The sequence below is a fragment of the Poeciliopsis prolifica genome, unplaced genomic scaffold (genome assembly GCF_027474105.1).
Source record: "Poeciliopsis prolifica strain line A6 unplaced genomic scaffold, Auburn_PproV2 SCAFFOLD014, whole genome shotgun sequence".
Classification (NCBI taxonomy): Eukaryota; Metazoa; Chordata; class Actinopteri; order Cyprinodontiformes; family Poeciliidae; genus Poeciliopsis; species Poeciliopsis prolifica.
The window spans coordinates 5,982,550-6,008,815 of record NW_026562389.1 but is presented as its reverse complement, the minus strand read 5'-3'; the positions used below and the strand labels follow the sequence as shown (position 1 = coordinate 6,008,815).

The 26,266-nt window shown below is 37.1% G+C and overlaps 3 protein-coding genes across 4 annotated transcripts; 1 reads left to right on the top strand and 2 right to left on the bottom strand.

The window, feature by feature from the left end:
• Positions 1–364: 364 nt before the first annotated feature.
• si:dkey-283b1.6 (uncharacterized) lies at positions 365–5,268 on the bottom strand. Its single transcript, XM_055039538.1, has 4 exons — positions 5,086–5,268; positions 3,274–3,366; positions 2,670–2,928; positions 365–2,538 (listed from the first exon to the last, which is right to left on the bottom strand). Exons 2-4 carry the CDS (start codon positions 3,297–3,299, stop codon positions 2,332–2,334), a joined length of 492 nt encoding a protein of 163 aa, XP_054895513.1. The 5' UTR covers positions 3,300–3,366; positions 5,086–5,268; the 3' UTR covers positions 365–2,331.
• A 2,141-nt stretch (positions 5,269–7,409) lies between these two features.
• Positions 7,410–16,949, bottom strand: erap1b (endoplasmic reticulum aminopeptidase 1b). The gene is made up of 19 exons (XM_055039868.1): positions 16,749–16,949; positions 15,947–16,455; positions 15,683–15,821; positions 15,062–15,196; positions 14,844–14,964; positions 14,493–14,647; positions 14,293–14,406; positions 14,061–14,192; positions 13,199–13,330; positions 12,872–12,955; positions 12,306–12,463; positions 12,099–12,178; positions 11,830–12,013; positions 11,470–11,626; positions 9,724–9,908; positions 9,474–9,635; positions 9,249–9,389; positions 8,881–8,962; positions 7,410–8,726 (listed from the first exon to the last, which is right to left on the bottom strand). The coding sequence occupies exons 2-19, from the start codon at positions 16,423–16,425 to the stop codon at positions 8,556–8,558; spliced, it is 2,811 nt and encodes a 936-aa protein (XP_054895843.1). The 5' UTR covers positions 16,426–16,455; positions 16,749–16,949; the 3' UTR covers positions 7,410–8,555.
• Positions 16,950–17,740: 791 nt separating this feature from the next.
• cenatac (centrosomal AT-AC splicing factor) lies at positions 17,741–23,606 on the top strand. Of its 2 annotated transcripts, XM_055040016.1 has the most exons (12): positions 17,741–17,772; positions 17,859–17,985; positions 18,976–19,142; positions 19,459–19,557; positions 19,636–19,702; positions 19,946–20,008; positions 20,910–20,977; positions 21,078–21,189; positions 21,296–21,326; positions 21,932–22,033; positions 22,228–22,360; positions 23,344–23,606. In XM_055040016.1, the coding sequence occupies exons 2-12, from the start codon at positions 17,866–17,868 to the stop codon at positions 23,459–23,461; spliced, it is 1,080 nt and encodes a 359-aa protein (XP_054895991.1). In that variant the 5' UTR covers positions 17,741–17,772; positions 17,859–17,865; the 3' UTR covers positions 23,462–23,606. The 2 variants fall into 2 exon arrangements, with proteins under 2 accessions (XP_054895991.1, XP_054895990.1); XM_055040015.1 differs by having other exon boundaries at positions 17,746–17,985.
• The last annotated feature ends 2,660 nt before the right edge of the window (positions 23,607–26,266 follow it).

Sequence of the window (26,266 nt, the reverse complement as noted above, 5' to 3'; positions counted from 1 at the left end):
ATGTCCATACAAGGCCGGGTTTAGTTTGATCACGAGTTTCTGTTAGGATCATGTTCCCTGTGCAGAGGGTGACTCACAGCAGCCATAAAAACAATTTAAATGCAAAAGCTATATTTTTGCTTATCATAGAGGTCTGTGCTTAACTATCAAGAGATAATATTGTCATATAGTGACAGATTTCAAATGAGGATTGTTGAGAAAAGCAGGTGTAAATTGTATGAAATAGAGAGCTGCCTGAAATGTGTTTTTAGAAAGCTGATGATTTTAACAAAGAGAGAATGTTAAACTTTTATTTTTGCTGTCAATGAAGTGATTCAATTAAAAAAAAGGTTTATATGTGCATGTACTGCCATCTGGTGTCCAGTTTGAACCAAACAACTTCAACCTCCACATTTTTCGTATCTAGAAATCTTGAAATGAGGAGGGAGTTCAATTACACTCACTTTTTAAACTCTTTTCTTGCCTGAACATTTTAGGCCCTGGACTACAGTTCTGGCAGCCATGTGAAGTTCCTTTTGAAGAGAACTGGCCATATTACAGTGATTTCTTTAAAATAACAAATGCATTTAAAAGTGCCTACACACAATGCTGCAGTCCAAACCACTTTAACATTTTAAAGCTTAACAAACCTCAAAAAACAAAACTACTTACCTTTTCTTGTAATTTGAATAGAAAATAAGAAGTTCCTTCAAATTTAATTCATTCAATATGTTCTGGTTTTTAGTGGAGCTCCAGGTAACATCACTCACCTTTGAAAAGATAGGGAATTTTTCTGAGTAAAACAAAAGCTACACATACAAAACATCAACATGTATTTCATTGTACAAAAGCAAAATAAAGATGTGTATGTATTTACAATACTATATTTTTAAATGCTGATGAGGAGTTTACATGGCAACATTGCAATTACAATTGATTCACACAGAAAAAAGACATCGGAAATACTGAAGGATTTGCAACTGTTATCTTATGGAAATTGTTTTTATAATAGACAAAAATCTGTCCTCTGTGCATTAGAGGATTTAAGTAGACCAGCTACAATAAATATTACTTATATTTTTATCCCATGGTGAACTTTTTGCCATACAATCCTTGAAGCAATATGTAAAGAACTTAAACACAGAAACAGCGTGTTTTACTTCAGGACTTTTTCACACTTTTTTCAGCTTAAACTAGAAAGTTTAACATTACATTGGGGTTGTACATGACAGACCAGGATAAAGTTGTTCATAAATAAGAATGATAAAGAACAACAATTCCTTTACATTTTTTTATAAGTAGCAATGGCATGCACTGCCCCCTTTGACACAAAAATGTCCTTAATTTGTAGTTAAATTTTATGTGTGGGATTTTATCACAGTAAAGAGGCAGAATGCCCTAATCTAAGTCCACAACCTGAATACAATAGAAAATATGTGGAAAAACTGATATTTGCACTCAGTCAGATTATGGGCAAAAATGTCTTCAGGTATGCCAAGCTGGAAATCAGAAAGACCAACAGCTGTAATATTAGCAAAAGATGGTTCTGCAAAGAATCATCTCAGCTTGACTGAATAGAAATACACACCAACCATTTTCAAATCTAATTTGTCACATAGTTCAAAAACCATTTCAAACCCATTTCCACGTCACTTAATCCATTCATCCAATGGACAGAAGTTGAAGATTTATCTGCAAGGCATAGTGTCTCCTTTTGAAGCTGCACTTGCATACCACCAGGATAAAATTAAATTAATGCCAAGCAATGTAGCTTAAATTATCTGTGCACATATTTGTGAATTGAACCAGATGGATGAACATTTCACTCGTGAAAAGCAAATGACATAATTTTCAGTTCATGACTTGTTACATACAAGCAAACTGAAAAAAATATTTTTGTTCAAAATCTATCATTAAAACATCACAATGCCAACAAGAAGTGTGGCAGTTTGGGAAAACAGGCTTTTGGTTGCAGGAAGAAACACTCTTTGGCCCAAACTGAAACAAAGTCTTGAAAAGATCATGAACTCCATCGATACTTATAGTTTTCCTGCAGAGCGCTGGGCTGTTACTTTATTAAATAAATTTAAAATAATAAGGTAAATGTCTCACAATGACACACACACACAAAAACAAAAACGCAAACAGCATAAGCTGTAGGAAGGCAGCACAGGATCGTCCATGATCATCGGGGTGAAGCTTCTGTCTTACTCTGTCCATGCAGAGGTGGTCTGAGCTTGTTTGACGCCCTGGGAGAAATAACCTTCCTGCACACTCCAAACCCACTTTGAGGTTGTTGACTTGGGGGCTTGGCAGCGAGTATCTATTGACATTCCGATTCTGAATGTTAATTCAAGGAGAAGAAACAAGATTACTCGGAAGTGGCGGGGCTGGTGGAGGCAGGGGATGCCCAAGCTGCTCCCCCACAAGATGCTGCCCTGGTCTGTTGCCAGTGTTATCTATGTCCACGGTTGTATGAGTTGGTGGTTGTGTGATTAAAAAGTCTGAAATATTTTGTTCTGTGTAAGGAGGTGGGAGATCATCTGGTTTAATTTCCAACTGAAACATGAAACAATAAAGAAAACCAAAGAATTACACCAAAGAATTACAAATTAAATCTTGAAACGAATCAAACAAAGTTGGCATTTGCAGTCAAAGCATGTCATTAACTAATGAATTGTTAGAATCACCTCATTATAAGATGGCGGGGGCTCATAGCGGATGGTGGTACTGTATCTTGGTGGAGTGACCTCGTCGCTCTCGTCACTGTCCCGCCGTGAGTTATTTCGAGGGAAGGGGATGAAGTATATGGAGCGCATCTGGCTCCTCTGCTCGCTGCGAAGTTGTGCTTCCCTCTCTATCTGCTCCTCTCTCATACGGGCGCACGATCTGCAGAAGCTGGTGCAGAACAGGATGGAAAGACCAAACCCCAGGAAGCCCAGGAAGACACTTAAGAAAAAGATGAAGAAACGAGCAAAAGAAACAGAAGATCATGACTGGGGAATAATTTTGATAACAGCTATTGTTCTCTTCCCTCACTCATTTGAAAACGGCTCAGATTTGTAGATATTTAGTTCACATTTACAATTGATGATGACATTCATTGCAAGGCAGTAATATAATTTTGGGGCTCTCAGTCATTCATTTGACTCTTTTTCTACAATGTTTCAACTCTTAAAAAAGAGTGGTTCAAGTCAGTCTTTATGAGCCTATGATTATTCTGACATTTATGTGCGAAATGCCTGTTTTTTGTACAAGCAACCCAAAGTAGAGATGAATGGACATGATTCTTACTCTAGATAAGGAAAGGAGTCCGTCATTCTGTGGGTGGGAGGATCTCACAGGATGGATCAGAATGGAAATGGAGCCACCGACAACAGAATGAACCTAAAGAGCAAACATGATTTCATACATTTTATTGCAAATGACACAATGAAGTGATTTCATAACACTGACAACCAGCCACAGATTTCTCTATACAGAGCAGATCTTCATCTTCCGCCGACATCAATAAAATCACACTTTGTACTCACAAACCCATAAATGTTTTGTCCTCGACACACTGATGCAAGAGGGTTTTACTGCCCATCGATACTGTAAAGATATGGCTGACGTAGAAACAGCCCGCCCTGTGGTGACCGCAAACTGGTAGCAGTTATTTAATATGGCGGCTCTGGCTGGTATTACGCAAAAATACAATGATGATAAGAGTTTGTCATCACTGTATTCCTGCAAGTTCCATGTCTGCACTGAGAAAACTGACATAATAACTTGAAAGGAGGTCAAGGTAGTGTCAAGGAGACAGAATCCAAACTATTGATGTAGTTGAAAAGTCTACGTTGTTTCTTTTTGTTTGTTTTTCAATTTTTGCATGCAGTTATTTGCACTCATTCCGTTCACACAATCAGTGAATCGAATCTATCTCAGAGTGGTTTAATCTCAGTATAAATATGGTTGTTCTGTCTCAGTTTTTCTTTTAAGAGAACAATCGAAGAAGAAAACATTATCATCATTAGTTTGGAGAACTATATCCCAAAATATCAAATATATCACAGAGAATGAAAAGGGCCATTATCTTAATCTGACAGGGGAATCAAGGAGAGCTAAAGTAACTTTGAAAGATCTGCAGAGATCCACAGCTCTGATGGGACAGTCTGCTGATAGAAACTCAAAAAATCTGGCCTTTAAGAAAGAGTGGCAAGAATAGCAATGCTTTCTTTCAGTAGAGATTCTAGCAGTTTTCATTTTCTCAATGTCTAGGTGTGCAAAGCTGGTAGAAATATACTGTAAAAGGGCTACTACAATTTTTTTTTTACTATGGGCAACTGAATACAAATTTACACCACCACAATTTTTGTTATTTTATTATTATTATTATTATTATTATTATTATTATTATTATTATTATTATTATTATTATTATTATTATTATTATTATTATTATTATTATTATTATTATTGTTCCACTTCACTAAGCACCACCTTGAATTAAAATCTCATTTATCTGTAGGAGGTGAGATGTGACAGCTGAGAAAAACCTAATGAAGAATTTTTGCTTTGCGAACTTTGCAAAGCAAAAATTCTGATTTTAGTTGTCACTCAAATGTATGATAGAGTCTTTTTTAGCCAATAAAAATACCTTGTTTTCAAATTAGATTTTATCAGCTCAGTATTGTGACAGCTTTGTGATTATGACAGATTTTGACTAAACTTTACTTTTCTTGACAACTTCAAAAAATGGCAGACAGAAAAAAACACAAAGACAAACTTTAGTTAGAGGCCAACACCAATATCACTGGTTTCTACAAGTTATTACATTTTGAGAAAAACTCAATTTTAACAAACTGAGAATGCATTGAACAAAAGTGGGCATACAAAACAGAAACAAAATCAAATAAAGGACAGGTGAGGTCAAAACTCCCAGCGCCGGATCATTGAGCACATAGAAACCGCAGCAAAGTCAGTAAATACTCACTAAACAAACAGACTTCTATGACACGGACCATTTGAAAAATTCAGATTAAATCGATCAAATTCTTCTTATGAAAGACATTTTGAGTTTTAAAAAAGCGGCAAAAAAGGTGAGGTAGAGGTACAGGATCTTACCTTTACTTGACGTGTCTTTCCCAGGTGTGGAGCTGAAAGGACAAAATTACTGGAGCAGAGTGCAGTTTTTATTGTGGGTGTGATGACCAGGGGTTAGAGAGCGTGGGTGCGGGTGTGTGCGTGCATGTGCTGCGTGTGCTCATGCATGAGAGCAAGGGCAAAGCCCACAACGTTTATCTCCCACTAAAATGCATTCAGAAATCACTCTCCTCAGCTGGTCAACCACCAAAAGCCTCACCAAAGGCCTAAATATAGATTATCATGTAAAACATGCACACATTATGTGTGACCTGTGTGAGACTGACGTTGTGTTTTATTACTCTGTGACAAATGGTTCCTCGTGAGAATTTATGGCAGTGTTACGAGATTTAAAGGAACAGCCGTGCTTTTCCGCACAAACTGATTGCTAAAGTAGTTTAGAAAGAGTTCAGGATAACAGCTTCCCTCCACACAGTTTAAGTCCTCAGCGCCAACATTTTATGTTCCCTCTGTGTTCACAAAAAGTCATTATCTGACCCACAAATACACAGTTGTTTCATTCTGTATCTCTCACAGCAAACAACTACCTTTTGAAAATGGACAAGGTTTGAGTTATTTATGGAAATCACACTGATGCTAAACTCAGTTAAAATAAACCTGAAGTACAAAGTCATAAAGAGAGTCTGAAATTTAGACTTTCTTTAAATGACAGAAACCTGAGTAAATTAAAGTTTATTAATAAAAAAACTAAATGAAATAAATTATTTTATTTATTGCAAAGAATCCAAATCCAAATTCATCTCAAGTCATTATCCTCCAACCTGAAGTGGCACTACCATTCATTAAACGGTTGCAAAGTCCTTGCAGTAGCAGACAATGAGAGTTTTATATTACTGTGGTGAAATTTTAAGGTCATGCCACAGATTTAAGTACGGACCTTCACCAATAATTCCCAAAATATTTAAGCATGTCTGAATCAACCAGAGCTGGGCTTTATAGATTTCAGAATTTTCTTCAAGTGAGAATAATTCATGGTTCCATCAGTCGGCAAGTCATGCAGTCGTTCAGGTCCTGCAACAACAAAGCAATGTGAAATTTTTTTTCCATTTCATCAGGTTATGTTTGTCTGACATTACAATTAGTTTGATTATCTGGAACAAATGGGGCAAATAATTTCTCAGAGCACCATATTACACCACTGCTAAAAGGTTGCAAAAGAAAAAAAACATCCTTGAGAGGGCATTGTTGTTAAGAATGCAAATAAAAATTCAGTCTTTTTTTTTTTTTTTACATACAAGTACAGTGTTTGCATGAGCCAAGCACACCCAGCAGTGATAGGAATCACATCTTTCCTCCCGTGTTTGTTTGTTCTTCTCTGAGCTGCAGAGGACATTAAATCATTATAATCAGAGCAGCAGTCCGAAAGAAAAGCAAATCAAAAGAGCAGTGAAGAGCGCAAATGTGCACAAGTGACCGGCATAAAAAATGTAATGACTACAGATTGATCTCACAGACCAGTAAACTGTCTCACATCTGGGAAAAGTGCAAAGATACAAAGGTTGCATCCATGTAGCTGTCTGGAAGAGAACATACAAAGTTTAAGTAATTACTAATAATAAAAGAGCTCTTTGCTCTTCGGCTGCAGGTTAATCATGGTTCATGGCTTTCAATTAGATAAAATAGTTCAGAAAAGGCTGGGCCATCTCCATAGTTACTGTGCCTTACATTCAATATACTTTTTATTGTGGTTTTATGTGGAAAACTAATTGTGGACGTCCCTGAGTGGTGGAAGGAAAAAGATGCATGGCTCTCAATTTTTTACAGAGAAATTTAAGATGAGATCAGGTTGTAAAACAATATATATACCTTACTATCTAAAGACTGTAAAGATTGTGCCACAGCTGCAAACCTCCTAAGATATGAATATCAACCAAAGTAGACAGGCCAAGTATTGAGAGGTTGGCTTGTCAAGGACATGTCGCAGATTTAAGGCTCATGGTAGCTCCGGGCTGAGAGACCCACAGTTTACATAAAAGAACATATTGGAAGAAAATCATTCTTTTTTTTCCCTAAACCTGGCTTGAAGAAATTGTTGAAAGAAGTTCAAAATAATTCCCTTTAGCAGTGAAGGATGATGGGAAGATGGATGATGCTACATTCATGGAAACATTCAGGCAAAAAGGAACTTGATGCTCAGATAGAGGCTCATCTTCCATCAGAAAGTATAGAATACAGCAATAAGACAGTTTACATCAAACCATATTTGTATTTGATTGGCATAGTCAAAGTCCAGACATAACGAATATATGTAAACTAAATTGAAATGAATGGAGGACAGCGCAAAGGACAACCAAAGATGAAACAAACTTTATTTTTTCCCCAAATTTCTTTCAATAAACATTTTTTCCACCCGACAAAACAAAATAAGAACATTATGAAGCCGAAGTGACGTGAACGTCACTGACTTTCTCATAAATGAGAGCATGTCTACAACACATTTGACAAGTACTGCCAAGAGGATCTTCACCTATTCCCACTTTCAAAACAAAAAAAGAACTCATAAACTGTCATTTATTTTCCCCATTCTGTTTACACAATAAAAAAAAAAAAAAAAAAGCATTATTTGAATCTCCCCTAAAAAATCATATACAATCTTCATCCTTTTCACTTCTCTTTTGTGTTGGGCTACTAGTGAAAAACTATCTGGTAGTAAAATACCTTACAATAAAGAATTTGTTGAACAGCATATTTCTTACAGTTCTCTGGAAAAATGCATCTTCAGTCCAGATTTATTTTACAAAATCACAACTTCACAGCAGTTAAAAACAAATTTCACCACACACCTGACATAAGCTCACACTTATACACCAAAACACACACTCAAAATCAATTCAGGCAACGCAGAGAAGAAATATTCAGGCACAGTGTTTACAGCTCTGAACAAAGTACCTTTAATTGTTAAGTTATAAACAGTTTTTTCTTAAGTATGGTGAATATTTTAAGAAACATTTTTCTTCCTCAATGTAAATAACTTTATATTTGGTGGGTCTGGAATTAAATACTACTTGTACATTTTTAGATGTACTGTAGAGAAGCTTAAAACAATAAGTAGCATGATTTGAGAAAGAAGAAAAAAACATCTTAGTAGATTTAATTACACTAATCACATTTTCAAAAATAAAGATTTTTGTCAGTGTTTTAGTGCAAAATGTTTAGAGTTTGTGACTGACATAAAGTTGATTTTATGTCAACAAACTGGTTGTGCACAACTTTCCAGTAGAAAAGCGCCTTTCGTCTGCTCCTTAATCTGGGCTGCTCTTTACAAATCCAGATAAAGAAAGAGCTCCAGTCAGGATCTGTTGGTGAAGGTTTGAAGAACCAACCGAGCTCCATAAAATCTTAATAAAAAATCTAATTTGGTTTCACCTCTGGAAAGAGAAACCAGAATCTGCTTGAACAGTGGAGTAAAAACAAAAACTACTCCCCTAGCTCTATAAGTCTTCATGAGGTGGTCTGTGTTGGTGCTTGTTCAGCCAAGCTTCTAGCAGAGGAAAGTTGGCGTCTGTCCAGCGGATGTTATCCTCAATGGTCTCGTAGGTCTGCTGGATGCACCTCATTTTTGACCCAGTTTCCTCTGTCAGCGAGTCGAAGAAGCTCCGTATCTAAGTGAAAGGAACAGGTGAAAGACTTACAGTAAAATCATGTTTCTAAAAATACAAACTTTCCTCTCATTATTTAAAAAAAAAGAAGCAAAAAACCTTGACATAAAAACTTAAATATATGTTTTTTAAAAAATAAACTGAAACAAATATTTACCTCCTGGAGCATCTCCCTGGTAGAGTATTGGTTGGTCACACCAAGCACCATGTATGATACAGAGTGAGAGCCAAGGTCAAACCTGTTTAAAAAGGTAATTACATGCAGTCATTATCAAAATTTAGAAGCTCTATTTAAATTAACCAGCAGTAAAAGCAATGTTAATAAAAATGCAGTACAATTTAATTTGTTTATACCAACATGACTGTTTAGACAAAAGGTATAAATATACAACAAGAATAAAACAAATTCAGAAAAATTTAGTCACAAATTCAATCTCATGATAAAGGCAACTACTTATTTCTGTTTTTTTTTTCATTATTATTATTATTTAAAGTCATGTGTAGTGAAGAGTAAAGTGCTCTGACTTCTTGATCATTGTGTGCCAGTTGGCTCGGAGAAAGTCCCAGGCCAGTTTGTAACCATGAGGATTCCTTCCAACAGAGACGACCACATCTGGGAGGTCCTGGGTCTTCATCACCTCTCCTATTAAACTCTGCTCCATCATCCTTCAGATGGAAAACAAGGAAAAGATTTGAAGAATAGTGGTGTAAATTCTTCTTCTGTTTTAACAAAAATTAACTGCTGCTCACCACTTGAGCTTGTCCTTCAGATAGGTGACGGTCATGGCAGACTTTATGCGGCTCTTGACGGACATCTGCAAAGAAGTGCGGTACTTCTCAAAGAGGAAGTCCCACCCCTCTGGTGTCCGTGCTCCAATCACAAACACAGCCATAGTGATGTCAACAGGGAGGCTGTGAGAAAAGGGATGGATTTTATTATTTAAAACATTGTTAATTCTTTCCCTTCAAGTGCTTAATTATTCTGAAGCTGAAACCTGACCTCATGGTGCCATCTGAATCCTTCCACTGGTTAAAGAGCTTGGTGGCTTTGGCTACACACGGAGGATGGTTCCTGACGCAAGCAAATAGCAGCAGGTAGCTCCTTAACACTCGCTCAGACACCGAACCGGAGTCACTCCATTCTTGACGATCAATCAGATCCCGGAAAAGCTCCACAATGTAACCCTGAAGCACAACAAACGAAGTGTGAAATGCCAATGTGCCATGGAGTCTGATAGGTTATGCTCACACCGGATTAAGACTATAATCTCCAGGATCACTGCAAATATGGAAAACCTAATATTTGTGTGACAGATTTGCAGAGGAAAGTTGGTGTCTGTCCAACATAATGATTTTCTGCTGCTTTTTTCATACTCCTTTCTCGCCCATCCAAAACAATGGATAGCCAAGTACATCAGTAGTTGCTTGTGTGGTTAATATATTGATACAAGTACCTTCACTGCTCTGGGATGATTTCCTCAAAATCTGCATAAATTCCAAATATAAAGCTGTGGTTTTTGCACCTCGACCATCAGTTTCAGACTTGCTTTAAGGCACAGGTGTTAAACTCCAGACCTCAAGGGCCGCTATCCTGCAGTTTTTAGATGTGCCACAGGTACAAAAAACGCTGGAATGAAATGGCTTAATTACCTCCCTCTTGAGTAGAAAAGTTCTCCAGATCCTTGCTAATGACATAATTATTCTATTCAAGTGTGGTGCAGCAGAGGCACATCTACAAGTTGCAGGGCAGTGGCCCTCCAGGCCTGGAGTTTGACACCTGTGCTTTAGGGGAACACATCATCAATATATTCACCAGTCTATCAGATGCAGTTGAAAGCATTTTCTCATTGTGCTTTTTTTAATGCTTCACACAGCTGAGCATGTCATTATGTGTAATACCTGGCCATAGCCAGGAATAACTGTGCTTATGAATCCAAAATCTGGATGTTTTTTTAAGTCTAAAGTTTATTTTTTACTATATTCAAAATATATTTATTTTAACTAGCTTGTCTACAGCAATGGCTTAATTATTTTAAGAACCCTATGTGATGTTTCTTGCGTTTTTTTCTTCGGAATACGATGCCAGAGCTTCTTTTTGATATAATGATGAATACATTTCACATTTTATAAGCAGCCAGAAACACTCAAAATCCCCCTGTCTCGCAGTGGCAGGAATGTATGCACAGTTTGGAGGTGTGTGTGCATTTCCCTTACTTGAAATTTTACTTAACAGGGTGTTATGCACATATCAATCTCCATGTATAAGGTCCCTATTGTTTAATTGTGAATTGTTTCTTCGGCTACTGGGTCGTTTTGTTGTAGATAGATTGGTGAATCATAGTACCCAAGGCATCCAAATGCCAAAGGTTACAAAAAATTAGGTTACTTAGAGTGATGTCAGTGGTGTCAAAGACCTGGCAGGAGGCCAGCGTGGCCGCTCCTTTAAATTCTCTGGTGATCAACCTGTGCATTTGCAGTGGGCCACATGTCATGGATAAGAAACCACTGCTATCACTCCTTCACATTGAGGAGCTCATTCACTGTAGGGCATGCACTGCATTCTTGGTACACCTTAGAAGACCAGATGGTTTTTGAGAGGACTAGCTGATTTTTAGTGTCATGGTGTGGTCTTAGTCTGGTGCAAAAGGGTCCTTTAATTATAACTCAACATTTTATGCAATTGTTTTTTACTCAAGGTGAACCAAAAATACGTTTGGTACCAGGCATATTATAAAAGTCGTCTTACTTTCATCTGATTTTCCAGAACTGTCATGTCTCTCTTCTCCATCAGTTTGTAAAGAGGCACAAGCTCTCCGAAGCCCTGGGTCACAGCCATGATCTGAGTCTCTTTGGAGAGATAAAGAGACAGATCCAGGGCCGTATCCAGCCTCACCTTCCCAACACTGAAACACGCACAGGAGAATGAGGTTTATACATTCCCACTGAATGGATTCACAAGTCTACAATTGTTTTGTTGTATTTCACAAATAAGTTTACGTTCTTTATCTTAATTGTATGCATGATTAAAATATAACAAATTTTTGCTTTGCATTACTAAACCCAAATATTCTAACACCACACTAAATTGTTCCAGAGTCAGACAGACCTGACCAGCTGGAAGACGTTCTGGATGAGACTGGCCCGGTCGTTCCCAGAGAGAGCCGTGTGGTTGTACTGCAGTAGTTTGATGATGGAGTTCCAACCTTCACCAGCATAGTGGACCATGTAATAGCCACTCATGTTCACATTAAACTTCACCCAGTCCACTTCCTCTGGCAGGTAGAGCACATCTATGTACATGGCATTGAGCACAACCACAATTTAACTGATATGAAGCTTTTGCACATGGATGATGTGAATAAATTTAAACCTCACCGGTCTTTGTCTTGAGAAGGAAACGATGAACTGTGTTGGAAGCACTGGTCATGTACGTTAGTGGAATCTGCCACAGGAATCTGCCACATAAAACAAGAACCATCACATAAAGAACCAGAACTCTGAGGATTTAATAAAATATAAAAGTGTCAAACCATCATTTAAAGAACTGTAATAATGTATATTTATGTGTTTTATGTGCATTACCCTTCAGTGAGCGAGGGATCATCTGTCCTCAGGAAACGCTCCTGACTGAGTCTGACCTCCCGACCTTTGACCTCTACTGTGACCAGTGGGAAGCCCTCCTGCAGTGTCCAGGTGTCCATGATAGTCTTGACATCAAGCTCATCATCAGAGTACCACTTCTAAATATGGGTGACCACAAATGAATTACTTCAATTCTTTAATACAACTCTACCAGTCACAGTATTTTTGTGAAGTGACATAAGAATGCTTAAAAAAAAAAAAAACCTTCACAACGTACTTCTTATATTTACATTAAAATCTGTACTTAAAATATTTATAATAACTGGAGTTATGAGAAATAAAGCTTGATGAGAGAGCCAAGTATTTCGATCTGATATGAATGTTATTATGAAAAACCACGTGATTTCTCAACCCGGTTCCCCAACAGAGTAAATGTTTTCCAAATTTTCTGAATGAGAATAAGCATCTGCAATTAAATATTAACCAATTTGAGGCATTCTGAACATCTTTAGCTGGAAAACCAGTAATGGTGGTTATATTCTGTAGAACCAAACAGCAAAACTCACAGAGGATCCAGACTGGAGTTTGCGTTTAGAGCAGAATTCTGTGTGTTTCAGTCGACCTTCATCCAGAGCATCTGAGCTGCAGAGCTGGTGGAAATTTAACAGAGAATAAAAACAGACATCAGAAAAGACAATGTCAAAATAACAGCAAGAAGAAAAAATTAATTAAAAAGACATTTCTCAGACTGCATGAAGAATGACAACTAATGCTAGAGTGTTCCACTCATCCACTGGTTGATGCCAAATTTTAATGTGGTATTTACATAGTAATAAAGTTCACTTAGAGATTAATTTCAGATGAGAAACAGTCAGGATCTGATGTTAACTCACATCAGTCAGACTCTCCCACAGGTGGCTGTTCACAGTGTTCTGGTAGCTGAAGCGCTTCAGGTATCGGATGATACCGATCTCAAAAGCTTCAGGACTCAGGAAGTCCCGCAGCATGTTCAGGATACATGCCCCCTGAAAACATACAAGCACAAACACAGTTAGCAAGAAAATAAACCATTCAATGTGTATAATGTCAAGTTAAGTCATTTTACATGTCCTTAAATTAGAGATGTATTGACTGAAGTTATGTGGCATATTTCTGATCTCTGGTTTTTGCAATTATTTGACCATCCAGGACATATTTAGAAGACAACATAATGGAGGATCATTGATACTTTTTAAAACAAAGACAAATAATTACAGAGATGAAATTTAAACTGGCTGTATAGCATCTTATATTTGGGTTTGACATGGTTAGCAAGCATTACAAAAACAACAGCATGTAGATTCTAGTAAATGTGAATCCTTTCCTGAATGCTGAGATTTCCGTAATACCATCAGCCTTTTCCAAGACAAACATAACAGACAAGGGTGGAAATCTCAAAAAGATAAAACAAAGTAACTCTGCAATACTACTTTCAACCTGCTTATTCTGAAAGTTTTTTTTTCTCTCACAGCCTTGTCTCAGACATGTCTTGACACATCATTGAAGATGCAGTTTCCATTTGAAAGAGTCCTCTTACCTCATTAAAGCATTCACTGATCAAGTTAAATTTGAGGCAGTTAAATCAACAAACTTAACTGTTAGGTTAAAACAATAATAATAAATAAATCTGCGGATTTGTCTAGATCTTCACTAATAAAGTTCTAGCACATTGTATAATCACAATCCACAATATTTAATGCTTAATACACCACTGACCTTGTCATAAGACACATCATCAAACATCTCCTGGATCTGTGTGGGGTTTTCCACTGGTGTAGAAACTGGATGAGACGAGCTCAGAGAATCTACCTCCATCGCCTCAAAACACTTTCCCAAGAAGAAGTCATCCTAAGATAAAGACAGCATGGAGAAAGTTCAAATTAAACTTGAAGAAACAGAAACAGAAGAAGGTAAAAGATACAATAAGTTTTCTAAGTTGGGATCTCACCACATGAAGCTCTGGGTAGGTGATGTCGAGGGAAACAAACTCCATGAACTTAGCGAAACCCTCATTTAGCCACAAGTCATTCCACCACTCCATTGTCACCAGGTTTCCAAACCACTGGATAAATCAGTGAAAAGGTTAAAATTGGATTAATTCACGAGTAACCTCTTGAGGAGCAATAAAGACTCAAAGTTAACACACACCTGATGAGCAAGCTCATGGGCAATGACCTTGGTGATGCCCAGTTTGTCAGAGGCAGAGGACCGGTCAGGATCAAAGAGAAGGCCAGTCTCTCTGTAGGTGGTCAGACCCCAGTTCTCCATTGCTCCTGACTGGAAGTCCGGGATAGCAGCAAGGTCTGCAGGGAACCACATAAAGCAGGAATCAAATGTGGAATGTTCCCCTGCTGACAAATTGATGCTTAATTCTATCTAACTTAGTTTTAACATTTATAATGCTTCCTGGCAGCATGGGCACATTCTAAAGATGGATTCATCCTAGAGTCAGCTGACATGCACCAGAGATCAAATAATGTACAATGTGTTTTCCCTAACCCTGTTTGGGAAGTGGATATGGGATATCAAAGAAATCATCATAGAAGTCTAACAACTTCACTGCAGCATCCAAAGCAAAGGCCGTCTGATCGATCTTCTCTGGTACAGCATAGACAGAGATCTGAAGGCAATCAAAGTAAAACGAATTATTAAAAAAACTGTTTATGAGTGCAATAAAATATGAAACCACTTGACCAGCACCATGAATGAAGTCTCACCTTAACTCCATGCTTAGTTGTTTTGCTCACAGACAGGAAGTCGGAGACGATGTAGGCCACCAGGTACGTGCTCATCTTTACGGTTGTGTCGAAGTGATCCTCAAGCAAACCGCCTGGCAACTCCACTGTTTTAACCTGCGAACAGAAAAAAAATCTCTGCTTTTATTTTACAGTTGGTCATGTTAGACACAAAATGTCATGGATTTTTCTTGTAACCATTCTAACTTAGCAATACATTTTTAATAAGTAAAAATCTGGAAAGTGTGACAAGCATTTGGATTTGGTCCTCCATCCCCAATGTCAAGACTCGGCGTAGACGGTTACTCAACTCCATCAATCTTCCAGTTAACTCTGAAAAACTTCACTGTTACTGCTGAAGCATGCCTACACTATGATTTTGTCACATATCTCAGTGGGGAAGGTGTGATCAGTGTGAAGTGCAGTGATAGTTTACCATTACATGTTGCACTGTGCATATAGTCAAAATTAATAAGTATATGTTGCTCTTGTCTTTGTGTCTTGCCTATGTTGCTTACGGAAAACAGAAAATTAGACTTCTTAAAGATTAAAAAAAAATAAAAAATTTTCTTGTCACTTCTTCTCTGATATGTTCATACTCACCTTGGGCATGTTGGAAATGGCAATGTGCCGTGGCTCACGGATGATTCGTATGGTGAAGTTGGCTTTGAATGCAGGCTCATCAAAACAGGGGAAGGCTCCACGAGCGAAGGTCGCCTCAAACTGCGTCGATGCTATGGCCCTGAGAGATAGACGGGTAAAATATACACAACCTTTTTATTTTAAATTTCAGAGTTTTATTCAAAGACTGTGTAGAGCCAACTGGAAGTGTCAGTAATGGTTGAAGATCATATTTTGTGACCTTACCGGACCTCCCCGCTGCTCGTACGGTAGCTGCCTTTGTAGAAACCATGAAAGCTGTCAGATAAGTTTGCAGCAAACTCCATCTGGACCTCATACTTTCTGCCCTTGGTCAGAACTGATTCAGACAGCAAAGCAAGCTGGTGGAATCGAGGGTACTCCAGCACCCGTAGAGGCCGGACGCCCTCAGGAGCCAGGAGAACCACGTTGGATATGTGCATTTGCTTGGCATGGAGGATAACGATGCTGGTGTCTTCTTTCACATCCAGACTGATGCGAACCACCCCAGTGAAGTCCAGGGAGGTGAGGTTTGGGTGTATGGTCAAGTCATAGTGCAAGGGGCTGATGGTTACAGGAAGCCTCATGCGGTCCCAAGGGAAGGGTTCACCATTGGTGGCTACAGGAAGCTCTTTGGCTTGATTTGGGATTTGAGCTCCAGATGAGGGATGACTAGAAACAAAGAGCACCAGCAGGAGGGGAAACATGGTGGCAAGGACAGCAGGAAATCCTTTCACCTGGAATATTATTAAAAAGAGCAAACATGCAGAATTTAGTTTAGATTCATAAATATTTCACAAAGTAAATTACCACAGTTGAGAAGTTTAATCAAATCATTGTAACACATTCACGGACAATAGGAGGGAAGACATGAGCCCAACAGTTTCGATTTTACAAAAACCTTCATTCATTTGTAGACGCAAAACAACTAGAAGAATACATATTTCACACAAAGCAAGAACCAGTATGATCTTACAGTTTCAATATTGATCTATATTATATTTAAAAATGTAATATTCTTCCACCTTACCGTTTGCCTTCTCCTCGCAGTTTGTCAAGAGTGAAAGTAAAACCAAAGCTGGAGGCAGGAAACGGAGGCGAGCTGTCAGCAGTTAGTTCCGTGTCACAAAATGAGAAGCATCCTCGGTTTTTAAAATGCAATGCTTTCCCACCTCTATAATTCAAACCAATAACACAGCCCACAAACTGCGGAGCATGACAACCCGCCTGGTTTTATCCCATTAAAACCTTCACAGTAAATAAATGTGGGCTAAAAGAAACACGAGCATAATTTTCACAGGGACACTCTGGGAAAGGACCAGGAAGTGCAACGTATTTATGGCTAAACTGATTCAGACCACTAGAGGGGGACATTGCTTAATTTTAAAAGGAGTCAAGAGGCGCAAATTTCTCTTGCCAGAAAAAAAAAATCTACAAAAAAGTAAAAACTAAAAAGTATCTTATAACTTAAAACAATTTAAAACCTAAACATGAGTAAAGACACTTGATATTCAGTGCAATGAGGAAACTTGAACTAATTTATAATATAATTCAGCAGGATTCCAAATCAGTCAGTCTCTTTAAATAAGAAATGCACCAAATTGAGTATATACTCCTGGTATATACAGGAGATATTTTATGAGACATGGCAGGCTGTACAATGTTCAAAAGCTTGCAGGCCACAGAGTTAATAGTTAAATAATAAAAGAAATATAATGAAACAGTATTTTATCAGAAAAATCGATACATTATAAACTAGATAAAAACAAAAAGAAACTCTTGCGAGTGGATTTGAATCAAGTATGATGTTTACAGTGTGTTACCAGAATATTAGATTTATGAGAAATGCATGGATTGTCTTATTAAAGTCCCTAAATACTCTAAAAATACCCTTTAAAAGTAAAATTTAAGATTATTGTTAGAAAATACTTCATTGCGACCTTTTCTGGGTCACCAATGAAATGTAATTTTCAAAAGTCCAGCAGGTGGCAGTAAATTTACATGTGAGGTGGTTTGCCAACCGTCAACAACGAACGAAGAAGTCAAACCGCAGGGTATTCCGAGAGTCAATATGAAATAAACAATACATTCAGGTGGTTTATGACTCTAACTTTCAATAATTGCTGGGATTATTACACAGGGACTAAATGGGTGCATATTATTGCGCTATATGTAACCAGACAACATTCTGCGGGAAGAAGAAACACATCTTTGGAAAAAATCACCAAAGCAGGCTCCGGGTCGTTCTGCTTAAGTTTACTGAAAAGGTGAGGAGCTTAAATTAGCACAGTTTGTGCAAAAATGTTGTTTTCAATGTGTTGTGTGTTTTTCTATCCTTTTGCATCACCGAATACGACAATAATAATGCTCTTGACATGCCAGACCAGTTGCTAATGATGTTACTGCTAACATCATTAGCAGCTAACCGTGGGATTGTTTATTGTCTTCCCTTTCTTCTGCACATGTTTAAGCTGTTATTTAACAGTCGTCCCCAAATGTGTCATGACATTCAACACAGTAAACTATAATTACAATGGAGCTACATCCACTCCTATCTTTAACACTGGGGTTATTTCAATAATTCATAGTCTTTTGGATGATTGTAGTTTACAGCTGTTGCAGAACCTCAGATCTCTAAACAGAAATAAATGTCCAATAGACTCTTTGTTTAAACTATAAGTTTCACTCTTTATTTGAAAAATACCATGCTTTCTTTACCAGTAGCATTTACTCTGATATTAACAGTGTAATAATGGCATGTGATTTATTTGTGTTGTCAATGGATAACATATACTCTTCATAATGAGATAATTATTTGCTATATAATGGATTGTTTCTTGGTTTTAAGTTCCTAATTGGTCTAAAGTCCTAATATTATTTTGGACTTAAGTTTAGAGCTTAAAAAATCTAAATCATTATATTTTCATAATAAATATTTTTGCTGCACTACATTTCCAATCAAATCAAATATGTTGAGTTTTGAAAAATAAAACTCTCAAAGTAATCAAAATATGATTTTTTTTTTCTTTTTCATAATTCAACCCATTACAAACGTAACTTTGACCACCTATTTACCGTTTTGTGTTCTGATTTAAGCCGTCAGTGAAAAAGGCATTTTGGCTTTAATCAGTGCTCTGTACCAATTAAACACTTTTAAAATTCCTCAGTTTTCAATAAATGAATTAGCTTGTTGTTTTTTTGACAGTAATCTTAATTTCTTTCTGTTCCATGACTGTCTCATGATGGCTGTCTGTCAGGTCAAAGAAGCTCGACGAACCCTTAAAAGACCCCAAGTGGAAAAGTTTGATTGCACTCAGCACAAGCAGAAGTTCTGGTGCTACTGCTGTGGCCTTGAAGTTGAGCGGAACGTCACAGATGACAACATGACTGTGATGTATGGAGGCTTATTGGAGCACATGGCCACGTATGTCTTTTATGGTTAACTTTTGTATTTAAATTCATTTGTTCTTTTCCTCTGTCTTTTCTACAGATTTTCTATTTTGTAAAAGATCAAATAGAATTTTAGTCTGCCCAAATATTTAAACATTTTTAGCATTTTGAAGTTTATATTGGAGAAAATTAACATTTAAAATGCATGTAGAGGACTTAATTAACTTTTTTCAAATGTAGAAATCAGGATACATGTCATTTTAAACTGTAACTTGGTCTGTTATCTGGGGATAACAAATTGTTAAGTCGAAACACTGGGTATTAAAAATCTCAAATACTTTTCATTCCAGACGAGAACACAGAAACAGTACTTATAAGTTTTGGTGGGACAACAAGGCTGACCCCAAGCTTAGAGATAGAGTCTTAATCACAGAGGAAGAAACTGAAAGGTAAGACGACAAGGTTGTGTGAAAGAAATATGGATTTAAAATCAGTTAAAATCAATTACATTGTTTGGTTCCTTCTAGGTTTAAGTCTGAAGTGGCAAAAGTTTTGGAGACCTTTGTGGAAAAGGAAGACGAGTATATTAAGCAGGTAATGAAAAAACATTTTGAGCTGTACTTTTGTTTTCTTTCTTGAGATTAAACCAAAAAACATCAGCAGTGTGCTCACATAATTTCATTTGCACAGTTTCTTTTTAAATTTGTCTTTCTTGAGTTAACTTATGCGCTAAAGTTATTTCAGTCTGGACTATGTTGATAGGCAATGAGGCGTGAGAGTGTGCAGTGAATGCTAACGAACAGTATTGTTTTCCTGCTTATCTTCCCATGAGTGCAGCAAGCTGATGTTATCCGGGCCCAGGAAAAGCACCGCCAGGAGGTTTTCCAGTGTCTTTTAGAGGTTTGTTTTCCAAAGATGCAGTGGCAGTATCCATCACTGTGGGATTGGGTGATTTTTTTTCTATGTAAAAAGGAAAATCCCCTTATTTTCCAGCTAAATGTTTAGTCATCATAAGAGATAAACAACATTCACCCAGAGATTATTTATGAGATTGGGTGACACAGATTTAACTATTTAGGATTTTAACTAATGCAAGTTGTAATAAACTAAAAGCTATTTGGAAAGTCAAGTTGAGAGGTGTAATGATGTTGCAGAGTAATTTACCAACTGATCAACATGATATGGAATGAAATGTTGAGTGGAACTTGCAGGACAGAAAAAAAAAGATTAAAAAGCAAAAACGGTTATGAAGTTGAACAGTTTCAAGAAAAAATTGAAAGAAATTCAAATAAATGGGTCAAGTATTTTATTTAATAACTTGACTATATACTTTAATTCATCTGAACAAATCATGAAATAATTGTAATAAATAATAATTAGTTTAAATATTTAAAGCAGCTTCAAAGATATTCCCTCTAAAAATTACTTATCATTTCTCATAAATCTTTGCACAAATATTTTCAATAACTATTAAACTTTCTTCACTGTACCTTCTACCACTTTCCTATCACCACGCGTGCAAAATTCTATGCTTTAATTATTTTTTCCTCTTTTTTTTAATTCAACCTTTTCACCTTGTTGCATATTTTATGTTTGGGTTGAATTTTATTTTTGTTTTAGATTTTTTCACCCTTTGACAGTTAACTATACACTGTAGATATAAAAAAGGTATTAGTCGATGGTTTATTCAAATATATGTGGCTCAAAATTGTTTAATGATCACAGAAAACTGAAGTGAAGCATTATTAGCTGTAAGATATCCCCTGTGAACCCATGTTGGCTTTTCCTGAATCAAAATCAGCCCAATGAAGAGTGGGAGTTCTCAAATGGACCCAGCAGCACCGATCCATCGGTGGAGGTTTCTGTCAGGTAAAGCTTTGTTGACATGAAACAATAAAGCATTTTATGTTATTAATTTCATAATGAGTGATGTTTCTGTTTGGGGCTCATCGTCTTGTCTGGGAACCAGTTCTCAGTTTCAGTCTCAAGTGTCGGAGCAGCAGGTTGGGAGCAAGTTTGACCCGATTATTGAGGCGCCCTGGACACTTGCAGGACAAAGCCTGACTTTTATTGGTTATCAGGTAAACTCACAGCTTTTTTATAAAACTTTGAACGCAAATATGTTTGTATTACTTTTTTCACTTATTTGGTGCAATTCAAAAGTCAGTCTTTTTTGCTCTTTTGCAGGATTCATCAAGCAGTGGAAATGTGCATACAGGTAACTACTAGTTAATTATTTTGTTACTCATATTCTTTTGCTGACTTCACAGTGACTGACTCCAGAGATCTGTCTCTACACATTGCAGTCAAGCACAATTCTGGAAGAATAGAGATATAGACCTTATATTTGACCACAATTTCCTCTATTTTCCCTTTAAATTCTATTCTAGTGTATGATGGCTGTAGCTTGGCTAAAATCGGGCCATCAACAGAATAATTATCCCAAACAAAGCAGGAGAACTTTAGCAACAAATAGTTGGTGTTGAAATGTCTCAACATGAATGAAATTCTGCAACAGAGTTGTTTATCTACAAATTTCTGTGAACCTCATTAATCTGAAGCAATGCCATAAAGAAAAGTTTACATTCCTGCACAGAGGCTGATTAACCCATACAAAAATGGCAGCTTTAAATTGGGCATACAAGCTTTTGAATCTTTAATTTTTATCTTTTTGACAGTGAGAACAATATTTCTTTTGTCTTGACTGTATGTTCTGACTTATCTATTTTTAATTTTAATTTTTTGCTCTTCTCACATGGTGTGTTGTTTCTCTAATAGGTTTTAGTTTAGCTCAACAGCTCAGCATTGCATTGTGTGTTGCAGGAGCCGTTCCACCTTGGCTCCAAGATGATCCACTAGAGGGGTCGTCTGGAGCAGCGTCACAGGCTGAGATCGGCCCGTCACTCCAGGAGTTCCTCAAGCAAAGTATTAGCCGCGTTATGTTTTAGCACCTGCATCGTTTGCTGTACAAAGACCAACTAGTCATTAATTCAGATTTATGAGTTACTTTTGTTCTCTAGAAAGTCCTGAAGTTTGAATTATCTAAACAGTTTAACTGCGTACTCCAGACACATCAAACTACTGTGTAACAACAGGTTCATTATTTGTCGTTTTCCCAGAGGAGCAAGAGAAACTAAGGAAGCTTCCTCCGAATAGAGTGGGAGCCAACTTTGATCACAGCTCTCATACAGACGCCAACTGGCTTCCATCTTTTGGTAGAGTGTGGAACAGTGGCCGGCGCTGGCAGTCCAGGTAAGAGCCGCAATGGGAAAAGAATTGCCACTTCTGAAGAACATTGGAGATATTTGGGGGAAAATAAGAAACTATTTGTCGAAGCTGCATTCTTTATAAGTAAGAAAATTTAGTTCCTTCAATTTGGAGGTCCAGACAATTGTCAGAACGGACAACTGAAAGCAATATAGTTATGTTCATAATAATAGCAGTGTGTTTAAAAAGCTGAGTGAACTTCTAAATTCTTCAAATAAATTGTATTTTAATGAACACAAATGCATTTGGGACACTGCACACTGTATTTCAAATTAAAAAAGTGGAAAAAGTAATTATATTTTACAAAAAGTCAAGAAATACAATGTCAGAAAAATAGCAGTTTTGACATCTTTCTTTACAAACTCAAAAATAAACAATGTAAACTAAGAAATACTGGAAGATTCATCTTTCCTGAGAATCATAAACTAATATTTAGTTGCACACATATTTAGTATTTAGTATTTATTTAATATTTAGTAGCCACAGTTTCTGATAATTGCTTCACATTTGTGGTACATGGAGTCAGCCATGTTTTTACAAGTGGATACTGTGTAGCTGGTGAGTCCTTTGCTGTCAGTGGTTATATGGCCCTGTAGTTGTAATGGTTCATTTGTTAGTTTTCACGTTTAAGCATTGAAGATGTCATATTTCTAATTTACAATCCACCCTTGATGTTTGATGTGTGACTTAGTACAAGCCACCTCAAAGCTCTGGGAGATGGACACATAAGCAAATAGAAATAGATAATGAGGAACCCTACAGTAAGTTTTTCTGCAACAGCTTATTGTTTTACTCAGAATCTTCTGGTCTTACCAAAATTAGCTGACAAGATACCGAAAAACTACTTTCTTCAGTTTAAGGAAGAGTTCAAATTTACATTGTCTAATCCAGTCACTCTTTATCTCAGTTTAAGGAACCTTAAACTGAGATAAAGTGTTATGAATTTATTGTTTTTTTGTCCCCAACAGACACCAATTCAGACAAGAGGAGGGGCAGAAGAATAAACAGAAGAGGAAGCGGGAACACGCCACAGGCGGATCAAAAAAAACTAAATCGGCCAAGCAGCCGCCCAGTTCTGACATTTAAAACTTGATTTTATGTGTTAGTACAGAACTAAGGTTTGGAATGATGTTGTCTTTATGTCTTAAATTGTTTTTTATGCAGAATTTTTGTGAAGCTTTCTTGTAGTGTTGAAACCAATAAATCACCCCACCTTTAATGAGGACATGTACCCTCTTGTGCTGTATAGTTATATTTTACATAATAAAAAGCCTAAGGAAGGTAGATTTTGTTAGTGATAAAATTCCATTTGAAATTGCATTTTATGTTAACAGAAGTTGTGCCTCATGCTTTGTTAGGCTCTTGCTTTGCCCGACAGTTAATAGAAAACATTGTCTTAAGGTATTTTTATTCCAGTGAACAACAGGTGGCATGAACAATCCAAATGAGACTGCATGTTAAAAAGTTAACAAGATATGAGTCCTGTTTTTTATTATGAATGCAGCTTTACCTTTTTTTAGCATATGTTTTCTATTTGGCCAGACTGCAGTCATATAAATGATGAGCTTTCTTCCCGGTTTTCAGATCATATTGCGGAAAGATTTACAAGAAAAGTGGAGCAAAGGCAAATGGGGTCACTTGTAGATGAATGACTGCTTTTGATGCAGTGTGTGGCGTTCCACTTCCCTATGCCAAAAAATATAGCATGCAGCCTTTTAAAGTCACCTTGTCAAGAAGGAAGTAGGTTTTGTGTCATATTTTCAGTAAAGTAAAAACACATTTCCAGATGTAAAAAAGACAAAAAAAAAATCATATTGGGCTTTCTTAGAATTTTTGTAAGCTTGGGGTTTATATATGTAGTCTGATTTTCTGTCTAAAAATAAAAGTAATCTTATCACAGTGACATTTCAAATGTGGTTCCACCTCAACCTTGAGTATTCAACCTTGAGTATTCTACTGGGAGCAGGCGGGCTCTGTTCAGAATTTCTTGAACTACGCTCTTCTGGTCAGAGTTCTCAGAAGGTATTCATATTTTCAGGCTATGTCTTTTTATAACTTCTCTTTGAGCTTCTCTTGACCTTCTCATGTTCCTTTGTTATGTTTGCTGCAGCGATACGTCTCTCACAACTGCCCTCTTTTCTACTTTGTCCTCAACCACAATGTCCAATGGGTGAGCCATTACCTGTCGGTGTAGATTTAAACTTCAGGGATCTGTCAGATGTACATCCTAGTTTGACTGCATTTGACATAGGTACACCTGTTCAATTCTGTTACCAAGAATAGCAACTCAATACATTTAAGCATGCAAATGTAACTTACTGAATTTACAACCAACCATCATTAAATTTTATGACCATAGAAACTTTGAATATGTCATGGTTAGTGTTTGATGGGCTGGTCTAAGTGTTTCAGAAACTGCAGATTTCCTAAGATTGCTCCATCCTACGTTGTATCATCAACTCAGACTAGCAGTGGTGTGGTAATAGCCACTGCCAGTGGAGAAATGTTTTCTTGACACACTTTGAAGCCTTTTAATATCAATCAAATATAGTCTCAACATTACAGTCGACCCAGGTTTGTTGGAAACCATACCAAAACCTTTTATAAAGACAGTGTACCTATCTTTAATTGGTACCTCCACGCAGCTAATCTGACATGTTAAAGAGATAACATCTTGAACTAATTTGTTAAGAACAGTGAGTTCACCAAAATCCAGTGGCTTACACAGTTACCAGACCGGATGTGCTCAGATGATTCTGCAGTCTTTGGGTGTTTCAGTGATGAATATAAGTACATATGTGTTCCTGAAAAACAGTCTGGACTGGAGATGCAACAGTCAAGCTGTCTGCAAGAAGGAACAGAGCAGAGTTTAATTCTTGAAGAAGCTTAGGAATTTTAGTATTTGCAGTAAAATGCAGCATATTGTCTCATGAGTATCTTCAGAAGCTGCTTTAGACTCACTGTGTTACAGACAGCTACAGGAGTTCCTTGCTGCCCACAGCTACTATTGTTTGAAGAAAGTTGTATGAGAAATTACAACATTTAAATTCCCTCTGTGCATAAAGAAGTACTTTCTTATAGAGCACCTTTAAGGTTTGGCGACTGTGCAAGTGAAAAATGTGCGATTAATATTTGGGACACCTTGTTGAATCTATGTTATTAATAGCTGATGGAGTCTAACATGATGCCAGGAAGATATACCTAATAAAGTGGTCACGTCTGTTTGAGCTGCTTGGCAGCTGTATCTAGGCATTTGACAGCAGGTTGTTTGTAAATCATGATAATAAAAAACTAGGAATTAAAAAAAAGAGCTTGTCAAGAGTTTAAAGAGACAGATGAATGAATGGATTCAGAGCAGAAAACGTAGAGGCGTCTGTGTCATTTCGTGCTCACAGGCCTTTCTCTTTTATCTTTTGGTTTACATGGCAGAAGAAAATAAAGCCCCAGTGTGCTAACATGGGCGTGGAATCACTGCAGCTGCAAGGCACTATAGGGATACATGTAGCTGATCTATTCTTAGCTCTGAAAACATGGCTCTCCCTAATTCAGTACAAATGGGAGGAAAAGAAGGGGATTACCACTCAGTTTCATACAGTAAACGGTCACTGTCAGCCTGGCTGTAAGATAGTTTTACGTTTTAGCCACGTATCGTTGCCGATGAACTGTCTCGTCCTTTCTTAAAGGCAGTAGGTAAATGTTAAATATCAAAGGATTTAGTGTGTATCGAGGGTTCAGCACAAAAGCTTTAAAGACTGGGAGGGGAGAAAAGCACGTGTAGTAGGTGGAGGTTTTACTAATCCACAGGCCAATCAAAGAGCAGTATTTTTGAATAAATCTGCATGTTTTAAAAAAATTGGTAGTGGCTGAACGTTGATTGGGTAAAAGGACCAC

Bases quoted from the DNA above. Each gene is read 5' to 3' on its own strand.
- si:dkey-283b1.6 (XM_055039538.1), bottom strand. From the start codon at position 3,299: ATGACGGACTCCTTTCCTTATCTAGA. The intron at 2,929-3,273 runs GTAAGAATCATG...CTTTTTCTTAAG, and splicing joins GACTCCTTTCCTTATCTAGA to TGTCTTCCTGGGCTTCCTGG. The intron at 2,539-2,669 runs GTGATTCTAACA...TTCATGTTTCAG, and splicing joins CCCCGCCATCTTATAATGAG to TTGGAAATTAAACCAGATGA.
- cenatac (XM_055040016.1), top strand. From the start codon at position 17,866: ATGGGTGCATATTATTGCGCTATATGTAACCAGACAACATTCTGCGGG. The intron at 17,986-18,975 runs GTGAGGAGCTTA...GCTGTCTGTCAG, and splicing joins TGCTTAAGTTTACTGAAAAG to GTCAAAGAAGCTCGACGAAC. The intron at 19,558-19,635 runs GTAAGACGACAA...GGTTCCTTCTAG, and splicing joins ACAGAGGAAGAAACTGAAAG to GTTTAAGTCTGAAGTGGCAA.
- erap1b (XM_055039868.1), bottom strand. From the start codon at position 16,425: ATGTTTCCCCTCCTGCTGGTGCTCTTTGTTTCTAGTCATCCCTCATCT. The intron at 15,822-15,946 runs GTAAGGTCACAA...TCTATCTCTCAG, and splicing joins ACGAGCAGCGGGGAGGTCCG to GGCCATAGCATCGACGCAGT. The intron at 14,407-14,492 runs GTGTGTGTTAAC...TGATTTATCCAG, and splicing joins CCCATGAGCTTGCTCATCAG to TGGTTTGGAAACCTGGTGAC.